Source organism: Eptatretus burgeri, chromosome 4, assembly GCF_056783735.1.
Source record: "Eptatretus burgeri isolate ZD-2024b chromosome 4, Ebu_testis_v1, whole genome shotgun sequence".
Lineage (NCBI taxonomy): Eukaryota > Metazoa > Chordata > Myxini > Myxiniformes > Myxinidae > Eptatretus > Eptatretus burgeri.
The window spans coordinates 132,957,565-132,975,908 of record NC_140964.1 but is presented as its reverse complement, the minus strand read 5'-3'; the positions used below and the strand labels follow the sequence as shown (position 1 = coordinate 132,975,908).

Below are 18,344 nucleotides of genomic sequence, written 5' to 3'. Positions count from 1 at the left end.
CTGGCGATGGATCCCGGGAGTAGCGAGCTTTTAACAATCAACACGTCTCAAGGGCTCTATCGATATACCCGACTCTGTTTTGGGATTGCTTTGGCCCCAGCCTTGTGGCAGAAAGCCATGGATCAGGTTTGCATTGGCCTGCCCGCTCAGACCTACCTGGACGATGTGCTCATTGCGGGGAAAACGGCGGACGAGCACCTTGTGAACATTGCCCAAGTGCTGACAAAGCTGGAAGCGTGCGGCCTGTGCTTAAACAGGGACAAGTGCGCGTTCTTCAAGCAGCGCTTGGAATACCTTGGGCACATCATCACGCCGGAGGGGCTGTTGAAAGGTCCTCGGAAGGTGGAGGCGATTCAACACATGCCACCGTCTCGTGACAAGACGCAGCTGCGCTCGTTCATTGGTATGGCCCAGTATTACCAAAGGTTCGTGCGCGGGCTCAGTTCACAACTTTCGCCGTTAACACGGTTGCTCAGGAAGGACGAGCGCTGGCCTTCGGGGCCTGCACACCAGGCGTCGTTCGACCGCGTCAAGCGGCTGCTCACAGAGGATACGGTCCTCGTGCACTACGAGCCTGTGCATCCGCTCTTATTGGCATGAGACAGCTCTGCATATGGCATCGGGGCAGTGCTCTCCCACAGGATGGATGATTGTTCCGAGCGGCCTGTTTGTTTTGCATCCCGGACCCTGTCCGCAGCAGAGCGGGAATATGCCCAGATCGAGCGCGAGGCTCTCAGCCTCGTCTGGGGTGTGCGGAGGTTTCATCAATACCTCCTGGGGCGGCATTTCACTTTGCAGACGGATCACAAACCGCTTCAATTCATCCTGGAATCCGAACGCGGGGTACCGGTGGTAGCGGCCACGCGAATACAGCGGAGGTGTCTATTTCTTGGTGCTTACGATTATGATATTCAGTTCCGAAGCACCGAGAAGCATGCTAACTGCGACGGGCTCTCACGCTTACCGTGTGTGGAGGGTCCAGCTGCGTTTGAGTCGGCCGACCGGGTCGATGTGTTCGCGCTGGGCTAGGTCCAAAGCGGGCCGATCACGGCCAGACAGGTCGCGGTGGAATCGGCTCGTGATCCGGTGCTCGCCCGTGTCGTCCAGGCGATTTCTACGGGGAATTGGAGCGATCGACCTTTGACACCGGCATTTCAACCTTTCACGTCGCGCGCATCGGAGCTGTCGTTGGTCCAACGGTGCGTTATGTGGGGAATGAGGACGGTGATTCCACCGAAGTTCAGGCAGTGGTGTTTGGAAGAACTGCATGTCAGTCACCTTGGCGTCGTGAAGACCAAGAGTCTTGCTCGTAGCCTGTTGTGGTGGCCGGGGTTGGACAAAGACATTGGGCAGTTGGTTAAGCGTTGCGCCACGTGTCAAACAGATGCTGATAACCCGCGTCGAGCTTCGGGACGATGGCCTACCCCAGACAGAGCCTGGCAGAGGGTCCATGTAGATTTTGCGGGGCCGGTTAATGGCAAAATGTTTTTGATTGTGATCGATGCATTCTCTAAATGGCCAGAGGTTGTAGTAATGCAGCATACATCAGCAAACATTAAAGTGGAGAAACTGCGGACGATCTTTGCTAATAAAGGATTACCGGAGATCCTGGTCTCTGATAACGCTCCGCAGTTCATCGCAGGTGTATTTGATGAGTTTATGCGTCAAAATGGTATTCGACATCTAAGGTCAACACCGTATCATCCTGAGACGAATGGGCAGGCTGAGTCGTTTGTTAAGATGTTGAAACGGGCTTTGCGTAGGGGGGGGGGGGGTGCTGCACCTGTGCAGACAGTGGTCGATGTCTTTTTGCTCCATTACAGGAACGCGATTCATCCTGTCACGGGTGATTCGCCTGCCATTCGTCTCTATGGACGGGCATTGCGGTCCAGACTGGATTTGCTGTGACCTGGAGGGTCGGGGAGTGGGGCGGTGACGCGTCCGACGCTGCTGCGCGGTTTCAATGTGGGGCAGTGGGTAATGGTGCGTGATTATTTGCACAGTTCCAAATGGGTGCCGGCTGTGGTCTAGGTGGTACTGGGGCCGGCGAATTGCATGGTGCGGACTGATGGTGGGGAGGTGTGGAAGCGGCACGTGGACCAAATGCATGATTGCTGTTCAGCGTCACCCCCCCCCCACACACCCCCGGGCCGAACGATGTGGGACCCCCACCTGTAATGTCGCCGTGGCCAGACGTTGTATCGCCAGGGCCGGATGTGCCGACGCCCAGGGGGTCTTCGCCTGATTCTGTCTTGCCCGGGGACGTCGGGCAGGCTGGTCGGCCGGGGGCGGTTGTTATTGCAGATGGCGCGAGTCTGGCGAGGGTGTCACCTCGACCGAGCCGGGAGGCATCTGAGCCTGGGCTGTCTGGCGGCGCTGCCCGTCCGAGGCGGGTCAGGGTGCGGCCGCGGTACTTGGAGGATTATGAGTGTTGATTGGTTTCGGGTGGTCATGTTATGATTGTCCTTTCATCATTTGACTTGTCATTTTACGAGGGGAGGAGTGCGCTGTATCACGTGATTGGGTTTTCGTATATCATAACTCGCCCGCGAGGGGTGGCAGGAATGTACATCCGGACGCGCAATAAAGCGGAGTTGATGCTAACACTCTTGCTTCTCGTGTTCCACTGCACCTCGTACACTATAGAGACCACAGCCAGGGAGAGTTTGCCAGAGCCAAGGCGGTCCAGAGTGCTTGTTCGAGCGTCAACTCGCTAAGAGAGCGTCAACTCTCTAAAAGAGCATCGACTGACTCAGAGGGCATCGACGTGCTGAGAGAGCATCAGCAATTCCCCCATAACGAGCATCCGCGCAGAGAGAGTGCCGGTAACCCCGTCTTGCTGAGAGAGAGCATTGACCTGCTGAGAGAGCATCGACATGCTGAGAGAGCACCAACAATTCCCCCCCATACCGAGCATTCGTGCTGAGAGAGCGCCGGTAACCCCGACCGTTCCGTGGTGCCTGCTGTGTGGCGCGAGCCTGCGCATCCGTGTGGAGAACGCCGGAGAGAGCTCACCGACCAAGCCGGGTGCCCGAGGACAGGCGCGGCCACGCCAGGCTGTGGGGGAGTAGACGTCGCGACCTGCCCACCGTCGCGCCACGAGGGCACGGTTAAGACCCTTCGGTCTCGTGGGCCTGTCCGTTTTTCCAGGCTCCACGTCACATTCGGTCCACGGACCTGTCTGCCACCCTTGTCTTTGGGGGTGCCTTTTCTTTGCTTTTTGTATAAATGCATGTGGTGGTGGCGCCGTCTAGTAAGTAGACTTGTTTAAGTGACTGTGTGTGCGAATAAAACGCTGTGTTCGGTGATAATTCTTTTATCTGCTTGCTTTGACTGTACATACGTGCATGCTTCATTGCTGTAACTGTAAATACGTGCAATGTCTAATAAATGTGCTTGTTGAACTGTTCCCCGTTCGTTGCGTCCTAATCCCTGTTTTGAAAGTGCCATCTTGCATCACGGAGAAATTGGTGGAGGGGTGTAAGCACCCGGTAAAAAGGATCACATCCGTCAAGGTCGGCGATTACACCGCTCGGTTATCACTGTAGCACGGAACGGACCGCTTAAGCGGTTCGTGTCCTCGGCCGACCTGCAGCGAGGTACGATCGTCCGGTCGACGATTCAAGTTACGTCCGGTCGACTTGGTCACGATTCAAGTTACGCCGCGGGTGCGAATTTGCAACAATATATATATATATATATATATATATATATATATATATATATATATATATATATATATATATATATATATATATATATATACATATTCCTGTACTGAACCCTCCCGATGGCATCTTTGTCCTTCCTGAGTTGTGGTGACCAAAACTGTACACAATATTATAGATGTGGCCCTCACTAAATTCCTGTACAATGTTAACACCACCTCTTTTGATTTATAATTGACCCCCCTCCTAATGCAGCCTAAAACCCAATTTGCTTTACCTTTCGCTGCCTGGCACTGTGCTGCCTGCTTACCTCCTGTATCTATGACCACCCCCAGATCCTTCTTCTGTGTGACATGCTCCAAAATTACCCCTTACATCCTGTAATCTCTATTTTCATTGTTCTTTCCCATCCCCAACACCTTACACTTGCTCAGGTTAAACTCCATCTGCCAATCTTTTGCCCAATCTATACAAGTATCAATACTTTCCTGAATCTGATCACCCCCCTCTGCTGTCCACCTCACCTCCAAGCTTTGTGTCATCTGCAAATTTGGAAAGCTTCCTCTTTTCCTCATTTTCCAAATCGTTGATTTAAATCATGAATAGTAATGGTCCGATTACTGATCCCTGAGGTACCCCGCTACTTACATCCTCCCAGCATGACATCCTCCCACTCACAGCCACTCTTTGCTTCCTATCACTAAGCCAGTTTGCAATCCAATTAGCTACCTGACCAGCCACTCCACAAGCCCTCACTTTGGCGAACAACCTCGATGTGGTACTTTATCAAATGCCTTCTTGAAGTTGAGATATATTATGTCCACTTCCTTTCCCTCATCCACCCAATCGGACACTGCTTCCGAGAACTCTAAAAGATTTGTTGAACAGGAACAACCTTTGGTAAACCCATGTTGACTACCTTTAATTAGCTTGTATTTATTGAAATGATTCCTCATCCATTCCTTGATGTCTCCAACACCTTCCCCACAACTGATGTCAAATTAACAGGTCTATAGTTTCCCCAATTCTCTCTTGATCCTTAAATTTTGTTGCGAATCTGGAAGCCATGAGCACTCAACATTCAGGTCCCCATAGCTCAGTTATTTCAATTAGTAAATGTGGATAGAATGCTCCCTTTCCCCTATGTCTAATGGGAATTAAGTGTGCATGCGCTACAAAGTTATTTTATCGATAGGATTTTTCCACTTTTGACAACTGCAACAACTCCTTCGCTCCATCCTGACACTCTGCTCGCAGCATTATCCGTGCTCTTCGCGCACTCACGAAGCGTTTCGTTCTGGCCTGGCACCAAATCAGGGTATGCGTCATTTTTCAGCCAATGGGCGCAGAGCGAGCTCCAAGAGAAAGCTGAGCCTCTTCGGGGGGGGGGCGGGGGATTGAGACGCCCCGACACGCCCCCCGACCAATCATGGAGAGACGACCGATTTTCCCCGGCGAATGAGGTGTGTGGAGGGGTGAGACACGTCCCCCCTGCCCTCAACAGGAGAGAGAAGAAATAGACGGGACGGCGCGGTGTCTGGGTTTTTCTGGTCTCGTCTCGTCGCAGGTTTTCTGGTCTCGTCCTGTCGCTGGCTCTGGTCTCGTCGCATGCCGGAGGAGCATGCTGGAGCCCGACGCTGCCCTCCGTACCCGGTGCTTGCAGCGGCATCGAGTTGCGGGTTCGAGTCCCGCCGATCCAGGACGTCGAAGACCGCACGAGGTGGGAAGGTCCCAGATAGCTCTGGTCTCCAGCTCACCTGTCCTCGAGCTGGATGCCTTCAATAAAGACCACGAGGTCCATCTCTCTTTCTGGGTATCTGTGTGTGCTTGTGTGTGTCCGTGGGGCCCCGTCTTCAAGTAGAATGATTGTTTAAGTGCCTTGTACATACGTGCATTTCTTTTAGTCGGTTTAACTCTGCTCCTTGTGTGTTCCCTTTTTCCCCATTATAAATAAATCCCATTAAATGCACCAGCTCGTTTCTGTGTTTTCTTCATTGGTTTAGCACGGTGCGTGTTGGTGGATTAGAAAGGCCGTTGCTGCCGTAGTTGTGCATTTGGACCGACAGAACCTCTGTAACCATCAGCTCGGGTTACGCACGGTTCGAGCACGGTAACGGCTCGTCCCGTTTGAGCTCCGTCGAGGGTGTGAATTCCTCGGTAGCTCGCCACGTGGGCCTCGAGGTATTTTGAAGTTTGGCAAATAACCCTGTCCCACAGCGGTTGAATTCTTGACGATTCACAGTCCTGGAAGGCAGTGGTTCTCAACCTTTTGGAGCCGTGACCCCCCAAAAATTTTAAGCTGGGGTTCAGGACCCCCCCCCCCCTCCCGACTCACACTTGAAACACACTGCAGCGACGTCACGGAGCACATAAAAAAATCCACAATGCCTGGAGCACATTGGTCAACGCCAAGGTACTGCCAACTGTTAAAACTAAACAGAACTAAACTAAACTAAACTGGCATCACAAATTAATTACTTACACTCTGATGTATAACACAGTAAAAGCAGCCAGCCACATTCATCAAAAAGGCTTCTGTAATTGCAAAGAGTGGTATGTAGCCTATTTATACACGGGACACAGACTGGAAGATTGAGCGACCCTCTGCTGCAGACAGTGGCTCGAGGTTCTTGCTGACGAGGGCCTCTTTGAGAATAATGCAATGAGTGAATTTGACATGCGGCACCACTTCCAAAACTTTAGCTTTCAGTCCCCTTCTTGTCCCCCTGCATGGCACCAGCTCCATCTGTACACACAGAGAGGCAATTTTCCCAACTTAGCCCCTCCTTGTGCATTTCACTGTCCAGTTTGTTAAAAATGTCACGACCAGTGCAAGTTCCTTCAAGTGTCGAGCAAAACAACATATCCTCGTACATTTCCCCTCGTAGCTGTATCTTGCAAAAACAAGTAACTGTGCATCACTGGAAACATCCGTTGTTTCGTCAATTTGGAGGGAAAATCTTCCACTTTTCTTCACTCGGTCAATGAGCTGCTCTTTAATGTCGTTGGCCATTTCACCAATTTCCTCGCCATTGTGTCATTAGACAGTGGAATAGTCTCAAGTGTGCGAGCTATTTTTTCACCATGCATAGTTCTGGTCATTGCAATCGCTGCTGGGCGGATCAGGCTCTCTGCAATAGTATGGGGCTTTTTGGATTGAGCAACCAGGTATGCCACTTCATATGAAGCCGACAGGGATTGTAGAGTGCCCACGTACAGTCGTCTTTTGGCTCTGTAGTTCTCCCTCCTTACGACGAAAAAAATCTAATGGTTTGTCAATGTAGGATGGGTGTTTGGTTTGTAAATGTCTCTTCAATCTCACTGGTTTCAAGCTTTCGTGAGCAAGCACTTCTGAACACAGAACACACTGTGGATATTCCACTTCATTTTTGGCTGGGCATGTGAATCCGTACTGCAGAAAGTCAGTCTGATATTTCCGACGCTTGTTGGAGGCCAAATCTGCCGCCGGCGCCTTACGTTTTTCAGTTGAACTTGTAACAGTTGGCCCACCTTCACATGTATCGTCTTGGTCTGCATCTTGAGCTAGCAGACGTTTTTGACAAGCCACCGATCCATATTCAGCCACCTTGCAGTAGTTAGCTCGTGCAAACATTGACTTTCAGCACCCACCACTGTGCTGTGCTGCTCTTCTCTCTCACTCACTGACTCACTCACTCACACTAATTTCACTTGCTGCTCAAATCTGTTTCATAATGACTACATTATTACATTTGTATGGGAGATTTAATTGAAAAATAATTTTCAAAAAATATTTATGAATTTCTTTGTTATATATTTGTTTGTTTATTTGTTTTGACAACCTTCCCGCGACCCCTGAAAACATTCACGCGACCCCCAGGTTGAGAACCATTGCTGTCAGGGACCCGTACCTTCAGAGTTATCGGAAAGGTACGATCGAGATTCCAGGTGTTCGGTGGAGCCGACTCTGGTACTGCTCCATCTCGCGGTCGTGCTCACTGCCAATACCCGGCCCACAACAATATTGGTGTTACATTTGCTACTCTCCAATCTTCCGGTTCCTGTCCTGACTCCAGGGAACAATTGAAAATATCCGTTAACATCTCGCTTACCTGCTCAGCCACCTTCATCAATACTCTCGGGTGCATATTATCTGGACCCGGAGCCTTATCTCCTCTTCGATAACCGAGCTGTTCCTTTACTTCCTCCACTCCAACCTGGATCTTCTGTAAAAGCCCTTCCTCACCTCCTTGATATACTCTCAGCTATTGGCAATTCTCCTGACTATTCTTGTGTCAAAGTTGAAGAAAAATACCTGTTTAATAAGCCTGCCATATCTTTCATCACCAACCACTCTCCTGGTGCTATTACTCAATGGGCCCACACTGGTCCTAACCTGTTCTTTTCCCCTGATATGCTTAAAGAAAGCCTTGCTATTGTGTTTAATATTCTGAGCCATGTCCTTCTCATACTCTCTTTTGGCTTGCTGAGTTATTTTCTTAACTTGACTCTGTTTACTCCGATAGTGATATAAATCTAACTCCAGTCCTGTTATTTTAAACCTAATAAATACCTTTTGCTTCTCCTTTACCCCTAACAGAATGTTTGCACACACAATATTTATTGATGTATTTTTTTTTTTTTTGTATTCCTTATCGAGGCTCATGTCAGACCTCATACACAGAAACATATAACAAGGCAGGAGACGGGTGGGAGAGGGATGCACAAAATGGTGGAGAACGAAGACGATGGAGATCTGGGGAAGGGAGAGGGATGGGGCGTGGTGCAAGGGGTAAACAAGATTGTACTACAGGGATTTTGAGGAAGGAAAAATGGGGAATTTGAAGTAGGTAGGTTTGTGGTGGATTAACGGGAGTTGTAAAGATCAAGATTTTGAATGGGGAAGATAGGTGATGGTAATGTTATGGTCACTTGCTCCAAAATGCTCCCCGACCTCCACCTCCTCCACCATATTGGGATCGTTACTAAAAAGGTCTAACACTGCACTCTGCCTCGTGGGCTTATCTCCAAACTGGGTTGAAAAGCAATCCTGCACTAAAAAACAAGGAAATCTTCATCTGCTCTTCCCTTTCCCTGTTCCTGGACCCATTCTATCCTTGGCAAGTTAAAATCCCCCATAATCAATACTTTTCCCTCACCACATGCCCTTTTTAATTCTTCATGTGCTCCTCCTTCCTCCCATTCCTTCACACCCAGAGCCCGATAAAAGCATCCTACCAGTATCTTGCTGTTTTTTACAATTTCTCATCTATACCCATACAGAATCCTCAACATTTATTCCTTCCTTGATGTCACCCCTTTCTCTTGATGCAATGCTGTCCTTCACCCAGATTGCTACTCCTCATCCTATTCTCTCCTTCCCATCACACTGATACACCTTGTAGCCTTCTCATCCTATCCTCCAGTTACTCTCTTCCTCAAACCATGTCTCACTCACTGCAACTATATCGTATTCCTCGTTATCCACTTTGGCTTCAAGCTCTTCCATATTATTATTTAAACTTCTGGCATTGGTATCGAACTTGTTTAACTTTTGCCTTCCTGGCCTTACTCCTCACAATTACATCAGGTACTCATTTTGATAAATTGTTTGTGTTAACCAATGATTCCTTTTTAATCACCAAATGTAGATTTATGCAAAACCCACTCTAAATGTTCTCCAAGCAAATTAAAAGCACAAATTCAATTTTTGGTACTTCACGGTGCAAAAATGTGATAATTACTGAAATATTTGTTTTCATTGCAAGCTCATTTGCTATTTGCTTGCAATTGGTGTACGTTTTTAAAAACCAAGCCTGGTCTTTAAATATGGTGCAGTACCACTGGCTTGTTTGATGTACTGAGATGCCATGCATCACTGGCACAGCCACACCCCTGGAAAATGATGTGCTGCACATGAAAGAAGCAGGTGCTGCCATTTGTTGTTTTATTTTTCCCTTTTTTTGTGATTCAGCTGAAAACGATAGCAGCAGATGGCGGAAGATCTTCAGAATGCCAGGGAAATGGCAAATTAATTGGAACCGTATTGAATGAGAACACTTCCAGAGATCCAGTTAAGCATAAGTCTGGATCTGAGTCCACAAAAGGTATGCTTGCGATTTATATGTTGTTTTTTTCCTCTTCTTCTTCTTTTCATCCTCTTCTTCTTCCTCTTATTTTAGACATAACCTGAAATATCAAAATACCACCTGGTATTAAACATTGAAAACATGCTGTTCATATGTAGACTGTCCCTTTTGTCTCAATGACGCATCTTCATGGAACGTTTTGTGTGTTGCGTCCCAGCCACATCATGCTGAAACAGAATAGTTAAATCTTCATTTGTTTGTACGCAGTAAAAACAAGTGACAATGCAGTGAAGAAGGAAGAGCGTAAGGAGTTGGGTGTGGAGAAAAAGACGAGTGAAAAAGAGCATGGGAATCGGAAAGAGACTGGTGAAAACGATGTTGAGAAACCACTGATCGATCAAAGCAAACTGGATGAGCTGAAGGCGCGAATGCCAGCGCAGAGGAATCTTTCCATCTTCCTGCGGAATATCGCACCCAACATATCAAAGGCCGAGATCATGGCCGTGAGTTATAAACGAGTTCTCTTTAAAATACCGGTGGATACAAACTGTCTTGAAATTATGTTTCTCATTGTCTGTTTTACCCCCAAATTACTTTCATTCCCATGCACTCCCCTTTCCCAGGGAAGATTGCCCCCATCTTCCTCCCCCTCTTCTTGTTCTAATCAAATTCTCCTTTGGTCTTTGACCATGCCCGACTGATCCATTCAGAAAAACCTCTTCAATGTGGTGTTGAGGTAACATCTGTCCACATTCACCTCTGCTCCTACATTCTTTCCCCCCCCCCTTTCTCTCTCTCCCTCTCCCTTTCTCCCTTTTTCCCTTTCTCCCTTTCTTTCCAACAAACATTTTTTTTCTCTTGTTTTCTTGATTGTCTTCGCCTGTAATCTTGTGCGAGTCTGTTAAATCAAAATCAAATAACCATGCATACGTGAATGTCCGACACGCTCAAAATTAGCAGGGGTGTTGGAGGGGGGGTTCATGACCATTTCCACTTGCGGATTATTTGAGGTGTGAACGAGGGACGTTTTAGACACAAAAAAAAAATTTCATGAATGGAAATTTTTGACCAAAAAAGGTGAATTTCCCTGTCGACGAGACGGAATTTTTTTTTTTTAATTCAACTATTTTACCGAGTCAGATATGATGCCAAGAAAGGTAAAATGAAGAACTGGTCTTGCTCTTGATGCAAACCGTGAACCCGTTGTTTGAAGTCTTTTGCTCCGACGAAGGGTTAATGCCTGAAACGCCAGCTGCTCCTTGCTTCCCACTGCGGTTAGCATACCTCGATCGATGCCCCATTTATTTCATCCATCATTCAAGATGGCAGAAAATTCAACTTCGTTGTGGTGACTTTATCCATTTCAATAACATCCTTTGTATCGCACCATTTTGTCAGTTTCCTGAAATTATCCCTTCACTTTCAAGAAAAAAAAGGAGGGGTAGGGACATTGTAATCAGTTATGTCTGTCCGTCACGCTGTCTCAACGGTTGTGCAGAAATACACCAAACTTGGTCGTTATGATCAACACATGGCAAGAAGGTGCGACAGTCGTATCATTTTGGCCCCCCGCCCCTCTGTGGTCGTTGGGTAGGGTACGAAGTTGAAATACCCAAAAATGCTATTACAGGCACAGTTTTAAACATTTTTTTAATGAAACTTTGCATATGTAATCAACATTGGGAGGTGCATGAAATGTGCAACAATTTTTTGGATTTGACTCCCGGTTCATGCCCCTGGAACGTATGCCTGGTGTTGGCTTAATGGTTATGGTGGTGGGCTTTGGATCCTCGGGTCCTGAGTTCAAATCCCACTCAGCTGTTGAATTAATACCAGATGGGGTTAACTCGGCCTGTCATCCTTCTGGGGTCTGCAAAATGAATGCCAGCCAGCATGCTGAGTGCCACCACTGTGTCGGAGTGGCGACCCATCCAGGATTGTGCCCAATAGCCAAGGAGATTGCTTCAGCAGCAGCAACGCTCTGCACAGAGTATGGTCCCAATCTCCTCCTCATTCCCAAGGGAGTGTGAACTTAGGGTCACAGGGGTCAAATTTTTATATATTTTTTATTTTTTTAAAGTCTCCATTGAGGAAGTCACCGGAAGCATGTTTTTGGGTTGTCCGTCCGGTTGTCTGTCTGTCTGTCTGTCCGTCCATCCGTCTGCGCGTCTGTGATGGGTTTTCGTTACCGCTATAAGTTAATGACTGAAGGGGTCAAACTCAAACTTGGTACAAGTATGTATAATGAAGTAAAGATAAATTGATTAGATCATGAGGTCAAGAGGTCAAAGGCAAGGTAAAAGTTTGGAAACAGAAGACCAAGAAGGAACTCAAAGAAGTAAAGAGGAAAGATGGGGTCATCAGGAGGAACCTGGATCGGATTTGAGTTTCAGCCGCCACTCCCCTACCCTCAAACCCATCCAGGTGCAGCCAAGTGGGCTTGAAAGAAAGATTTCTGTAAGAATTCACTTCTCCTTGGAGAGATAGATAAGAAAAGAGAGGAATCTCGAGGAAAAGACATGAAAGAGAAGAAAAAGCAAGAATTAGAATGAATAAAGAGAACTGTGAAAAAAAGTAGAAAGAAGTGTGAAAGGAACAAAGAACAAAGATGTCGGGAAGAAACGAGACAGATAGATTTCAGCAGTTACTCCTCAGGCTCAAATGTAACAACATGTAAAGCTACCAGAGGTCCCTCAACGGGGAAGTTCAGGCCACACAGCATCTGCTTATGGTATATACATCATGAAACGGAAGACCAGGAAGGAAACCCGAAGAAGTGGAGGAAAGATATGTTACCGTGCTAACTTGTGAGCCATTGATGGGATTTTAACTAAACTTGGTATCAGTGTATATATATATATATATATATATATATATATATATATATATATATATATATATATATATATATATATATATATATATATATATATATATATATATATATATATATATATATATATATATGATGTAATAATGTGGGCAGAGGCATATTGGCCGACATCGAAGAGTGCCAATGTCGCTCAACTTAAAAGTCAAAATTTGATACCGAGTCATTCCTGGTGGAACTTTTTTCCATCCTTCAACTTTGCTTTAGGTTGGAAGCATGGGGATTTGTGATGGTGCGGCGTCAACTTCGCTCGAGTTAATCATTCCAATGCTTCTGAAAATATTTTCCTTTGAATGGTCGTAAAAATGGGCTGAAATCATTCCATTCTGGATTTTTTTTTTTTTTTTTTTTTTTACTTTTTTGCCTTTTCAGTGCACTGCTAACTTGTGATTCTTCCTCCACTCTGATGCTTTTCCATTAGCTTTGCCGGAGGATCCCGGGCTTCATTCGAGTTGCCCTTTCAGAGCCACAACCTGACCGGCGGTGCGTTTGCATCTGGCACATTATGATGGGAGCATGGTGCAACCTGTTCTTTTGTTTGTGCCATCTTCCTTTTATAAACTTTTAATTCCTGCTTCATGCTGTCAAGCATTAAGACATGCGTCGTCGCATCAGTTTATATCGTGTGCTCTGACTCTGTATTCTTCTTTTTACATAATCCAGCAAAAGTTTCATCATTACTGCTTGGAAAGTTGATTAATAATTGTGTGTGTGTGTGTGTGTGTGTGTGTGTGTGTGTGTGTGTGTGTGTGTATGTGTGTGTGTGTGTGTGTGTGTGTGTGTGTGTGTGTGTGTGTGTGTGTGTGTGTGTGTGTGTGTGTGTGTGTGTGTATATATAATCAGTGCAGTTCGGCCCAATTAGGTGGACAGTTTCTGTTTGTGCTTTGTGAACAGGTTTTTCAGGCGAGGTTGGGTAACATTCAGCAACACTGTCAACATCAAAGATATTTGCTGGAGCCTTCAAAACATCCGTGTACGTGTTTTGTTTTTCTTCCCTTTGCATGCACACAGAAAAACACACGCACACGTGCCGTTGGATTTATATTACGATGTTTTTTTACACGTTTTTATCCATGAACTACCTCCGACCAAGGTGAATTTAACAACTCTTCTTCAGCTGTTTAGCTTTGTTTATGACTTTCCTCAATCCCTCGTAGCTTCGTGAATGTGAGCTGAGCCCTGTTGTGAATCGGGATTTGGCACGGCGGATGCGTACGGTCAACAGTCTGACCCAGCACGAACCCGTGGCTCGGCACAATGCCAGGCTCGCTGCTCGAATCGTCAAGGCTCTTGACGAGCGCTGTGGCCTGTGGGTGCCTGGACAAGAATGGACAACGGCTAGCTTAAGTGATGGCGGTGTTTCTGGAGATCGCCTTGCTAGTGCCAGGGATAAAGTCAAGGAATGTGGCATGGACTTGGATAACAATGAAGGCATCGTGTCCATCGCAGGAGATGAGGGACAGAGCAAAAAGGTTGGAACCATAAAGGTTGGTTGCTTTGGTATTCCCGCTCTCGTTCTGTCCGAGTCGGACGTGTGTCTGTGTCTGTGTCTGTGTCTGTGTCTGTGTCTGTGTCACACTGGTCTAAACTTTAAAACTTGATGTTTTCTTTGTCACCGTTTTTTCTTTCACCTGACCAGACAAAGAAATCTCAGCATATTCCAGCTGTACCTGGCTCCCAGAATCCTTTGCTGCAGGAAGTGACGGCCATGCTCAGGGGAGAAGAGTGGTGGTTGGCACAGGAAACGGTGGAAAATCTTGGTAATTCAGAGAATTCAAAGTCTAAGCCCGAGTCACAAACGGGCGCGATGCCAGTCATGTCTGGCATTCCCAAGGAGAACATCCCTGAGATTTTTCTGCATCGTGATAAACAAGTCATCGCTGTAAGTGCATACACTAATGACCTGGGTAAAGCTGAACTGTACTTTAAAATTTTCATCCTGTAATTCTCATCGTCGTCGTCGTTTTATTTAGTTTTTATACAATTCAAGGCTCATGGAGGAGCTAATAGCAGATGGTGCAAGGTAAACAGACGAACAGGAGGCACAAAATAAATACATTATGACAGGGGAGTGTCAGGGAGAATGTGCGGTTGGAGGACCAGTGAGAGTGGAAGATATCAGGTCTGTGTGTTGGAGAAACTACTTGTTGGTGTTTGGCAGCATTCCTGAAAGGCTGTATGGTGGAAGAGCATGAGACAGAGATGCTGTGTCGGTTATGCAGATGGTGAAAATATACAATTGATGCGAGACGCGATGTCTCATCCATGCAAGGAAAATCGAATTTCGGACGATGTATTCATTAAACTTAGTTCCGTCCCAGATTATCCAAATTTAATGTTGAAGTGTGATATGGTTGTTTCGCATACATTGACGACATACTGTGTGCACAATGCACTTGCCACTCACGTGCCGCCATTGTTTTCCCGTTTGACCTCCTCACCCCTGATCCTCCATCTGTGTTCCATTCACTAATTTCTTCGTCGTTTCTTTCAGGTGCTCGATCAGTTGCTCTTTTACCTGCGTATCGTCCACTCAGTAGATTTTTACAACCATAGTGAGTATGCACACGAGCACGACATGCCCAACCGCTGTGGTGTGATACACATCCGTGCAGCTGCACCTGTAAACAAGATTGCACCTGGAGATGGTGAGTTTTGAGCCCAAGTTGTAGTTTGATTTGACTTTCATCACAGTAGAGAGGATCGTGTGGTCGGAGTGCATTGTGAAATGACCATGTTTATGCCTCTGCCATCAAGGCATTATGTTTCCAGTGCATCCGTTTGTGCATCTGTCCATGATCAATTTTTGTTACCGCGATAACTTGTGAACCTCTGAATGGATTTTTATGAAGCATGGTACAAAGGTGTGTTGTACTGCAAAAATTGACTGATTAGATTTTGGTTGCAAAGGATAAAAAGGTCATGTGACCTTAAGCTGAAAGTAGCAGATTTTAGTTACCGCAATAACTTGTGACCTGTGAAAGGGATTTTGACCAAACCTGGTACAAGTATCTACAACTTTCAGCAAAGATGGATTGATAAGTTTTTGGGGTCAAAGGTCATGTGACGTTTCACTGAAAGTAGCCGATGTTAGCATGATAACTTATGAACCGCGAAAGGGATTTTGAACAAACTTAGCATAACTATGCACTGTAATGCAATGATGAACTGATTGAATTGCGAGTTAAAATACTCAAAGGCCTCAGGTCAAGTGCTCTTTAATTGGAAATTTGTGTTGCTGCAATAACTTGTGAACCACGAAACAGATTTCAGCCATACTTGACACCATGTACGAACTGTAATACAAAGATGAACTGGTGCAATTTCAGATTGAACAGATCATCGGTCATGTGCCCTTTAAAAATATTTTCGCAGAACTAACTCGAGTAAGAAGCTTCGGATGTTTTCTCTTCTCCTCTCCTTCTCTTTCTCTCTGCTCTCTCCCTCATTTTCTCCCCCCCCCCATCCCTCCCTTCCCCTACATCTCTCTCCCCCACTCTTTCTCAAGGGACCTTTAATTTTTCATGTGACCTTTAATTAAGATCAAACAACAGTGGGCTGATTTCTAACGTGAGCAGAGCCATATCCATTGATTTGTGTCAACCTTTTCTTTTTAATTATAAACAATTGAACCATTTCATTATAAGGCCGAACAAAGTTTATAAGTTGTCTGTATCTTGGGGGGGGGGGGTGGGGGGAAGTCTCTGCCAAGTGCCAACCATTTCAAACCTGTTTTGGGAACTTCCTGTAAATTCACTCTACCTTCGATCATTTACTATTTTTTTTAGATAATATATTGCTCCGTACTTGTTACTGTAATCACTCGTGTATAAGCTGCACTTTCTCCCCAGAAATGTCTGATCAGAATTCAGGGTGCACATTATCAACGAGAACAACCGTGCATATTATCCAAGAGAAAAAAAGTTTGGTTATAAAACATTAGTTTACTTTAAAACCTTTTATCTAATCTTTTAATAACATGGCAATATCAGTAAAATATGCTTGGCGATAAATATGTGCATTGTAACACAATAGACTGCTTGAGAATTAACGTTGGCTTCTGACTCACAAAAGACTTGAGAGTTACGAATGAGCTCTTCCTGTGCTTATCTGATGGAGGCTAAATGATCACTTGGTAAGGGTTGTGAGGTACATTCAACATGCTCCATCATTCAACATATGGTGTTTCATACATGTTGGAAGTCATACGTTATGCTGAATTATATTGTAACAGAGCAGCTGGTCGCAAGTTTGATCTTGAGAGTAATGTGAGTACCTGGCACAGACTAATGAGTTACTGAGAAGATGCCCAAGACTAAGGAGGCCAATAATTTCTGCAGTGCTCGTTTGCCATAACTCGAGAAGGTGTTGATCGAGTGGGTAAACGAGCACCAATCTCGATGGATTGCAGTCAATACAGTGCACGTCAGGCTGCAGATTAAGATCGTCGCTAAAACATGAAGTTTTTGGTGTGTGGTTACATCGAGAAACTGGTATTTTTCTGAGAATTTTAACGGAAAAGTGCCCTGCGTATTATCCGTGATTTGTCACGGTACTGTATTTCTGAAAGTATCACGACCTGAGGTTTCACATTTTTGACTCGTTGCTTGTTGCAAAGGCTACTGTGGGCCTGAAATTGCAGACTTTTGTGCTTCGGTTCTCCAAATTGTTATTATTTACCCCTGCGCATGCCAAGCGAAAAGCGGTGTTCAGAAATGGGTTCCCTTTGCCTATCTGTCTCGCCAAATGTCTGTTGATGATCGAGGAACGGCATAATTTCAGTTGAATTTTACATTTTGAACATGAATCGGAAAACGATCCTTTCGTTGAGCAGTACCTTGCCTCTGAGTTTGTCCTAATTGCACATGTGCAGAGAGGAGTGAGATAATTTTTCAAAGGTGCAAGCCGCTTCAATATTTGGTAGGATGTCCTTCCATCCATCCGTCCATCAAAAATGAAGAATCTTTCTAACCCACCGTGTTTCATTCGTTTCTTGGTTTTGCCTATTTCAAATTGGAAATTCCAAACTGCACCGCTTCCTTCGGACATGGGTGCAATTATTTTTTAGGTCAAAATCATCAAAATCATCTCAGTAGAGATGACCTTATAAAGCCGGACCAAATGTACGTCCGTCAACAATTTTTCTTTCCGATCTTGATGAAACTTAGTATGTGGGTGGAGGTCGATGAGTGTTGTACAACGATATAACTTTTGTCCGGGTTCAAGGTCAGGGACGAGGTCACATAAGTTATAAAAATCGCCATTTTCAAAACCTATCTCGTCTGCCATTCGACAAGATATTCGGCAACTGTTTATTGATTATGATCGTAAAAAATATTATCTTGTATCTAACCGGACAGATTTTTGAATTTCCTTCCCGTTTGATCATCACGTGATCTGGAAGATGGCCAAAAACACCGAAGCAATTCGCAAAGAAGGAAGGAAGGAGAAATGAAATATAAATATAAAACACATTTTTAGCTTTTTATATTTACTAGTGCGGGCCCGGAGGGGCGGGCCTGTAGGTGCGTGCCCGAAGGTGAGTGCCAGTATGTGCAGTCTCTCTGTCTCTGTCTCTGTCTCTGTCTCTCTATCTCTCTGTCTCTCTCTCCTCTCTCTCTATCTCTGTCTCTATCTCTATCTCTATCTCTATCTCTATCTCTATCTCTATCTCTATCTCTATCTCTATCTCTATCTCTATCTCTATCTCTATCTCTC

At 45.8% G+C, this 18,344-nt stretch overlaps 1 protein-coding gene across 5 annotated transcripts in view; it reads left to right on the top strand.

Annotated features, from left to right (window-relative positions):
- LOC147029151 (uncharacterized) overlaps window positions 1-18,344 on the top strand; it is a 157,796-nt gene that overhangs the window by 95,468 nt on the left and 43,984 nt on the right. For 4 of the 5 annotated variants that reach the window (XM_085876246.1, XM_085876244.1, XM_085876248.1 and 1 more), the window contains 7 exons: window positions 9,622-9,754; window positions 10,004-10,239; window positions 13,048-13,109; window positions 13,521-13,599; window positions 13,784-14,113; window positions 14,266-14,508; window positions 15,121-15,274. In XM_085876246.1, coding sequence (XP_085732372.1) covers window positions 9,622-9,754; window positions 10,004-10,239; window positions 13,048-13,109; window positions 13,521-13,599; window positions 13,784-14,113; window positions 14,266-14,508; window positions 15,121-15,274 — 1,237 coding nt within the window. The remainder of the gene's footprint in view (window positions 1-9,621; window positions 9,755-10,003; window positions 10,240-13,047; window positions 13,110-13,520; window positions 13,600-13,783; window positions 14,114-14,265; window positions 14,509-15,120; window positions 15,275-18,344) is intronic. The other variant, XM_085876245.1, reaches the window with a different exon arrangement.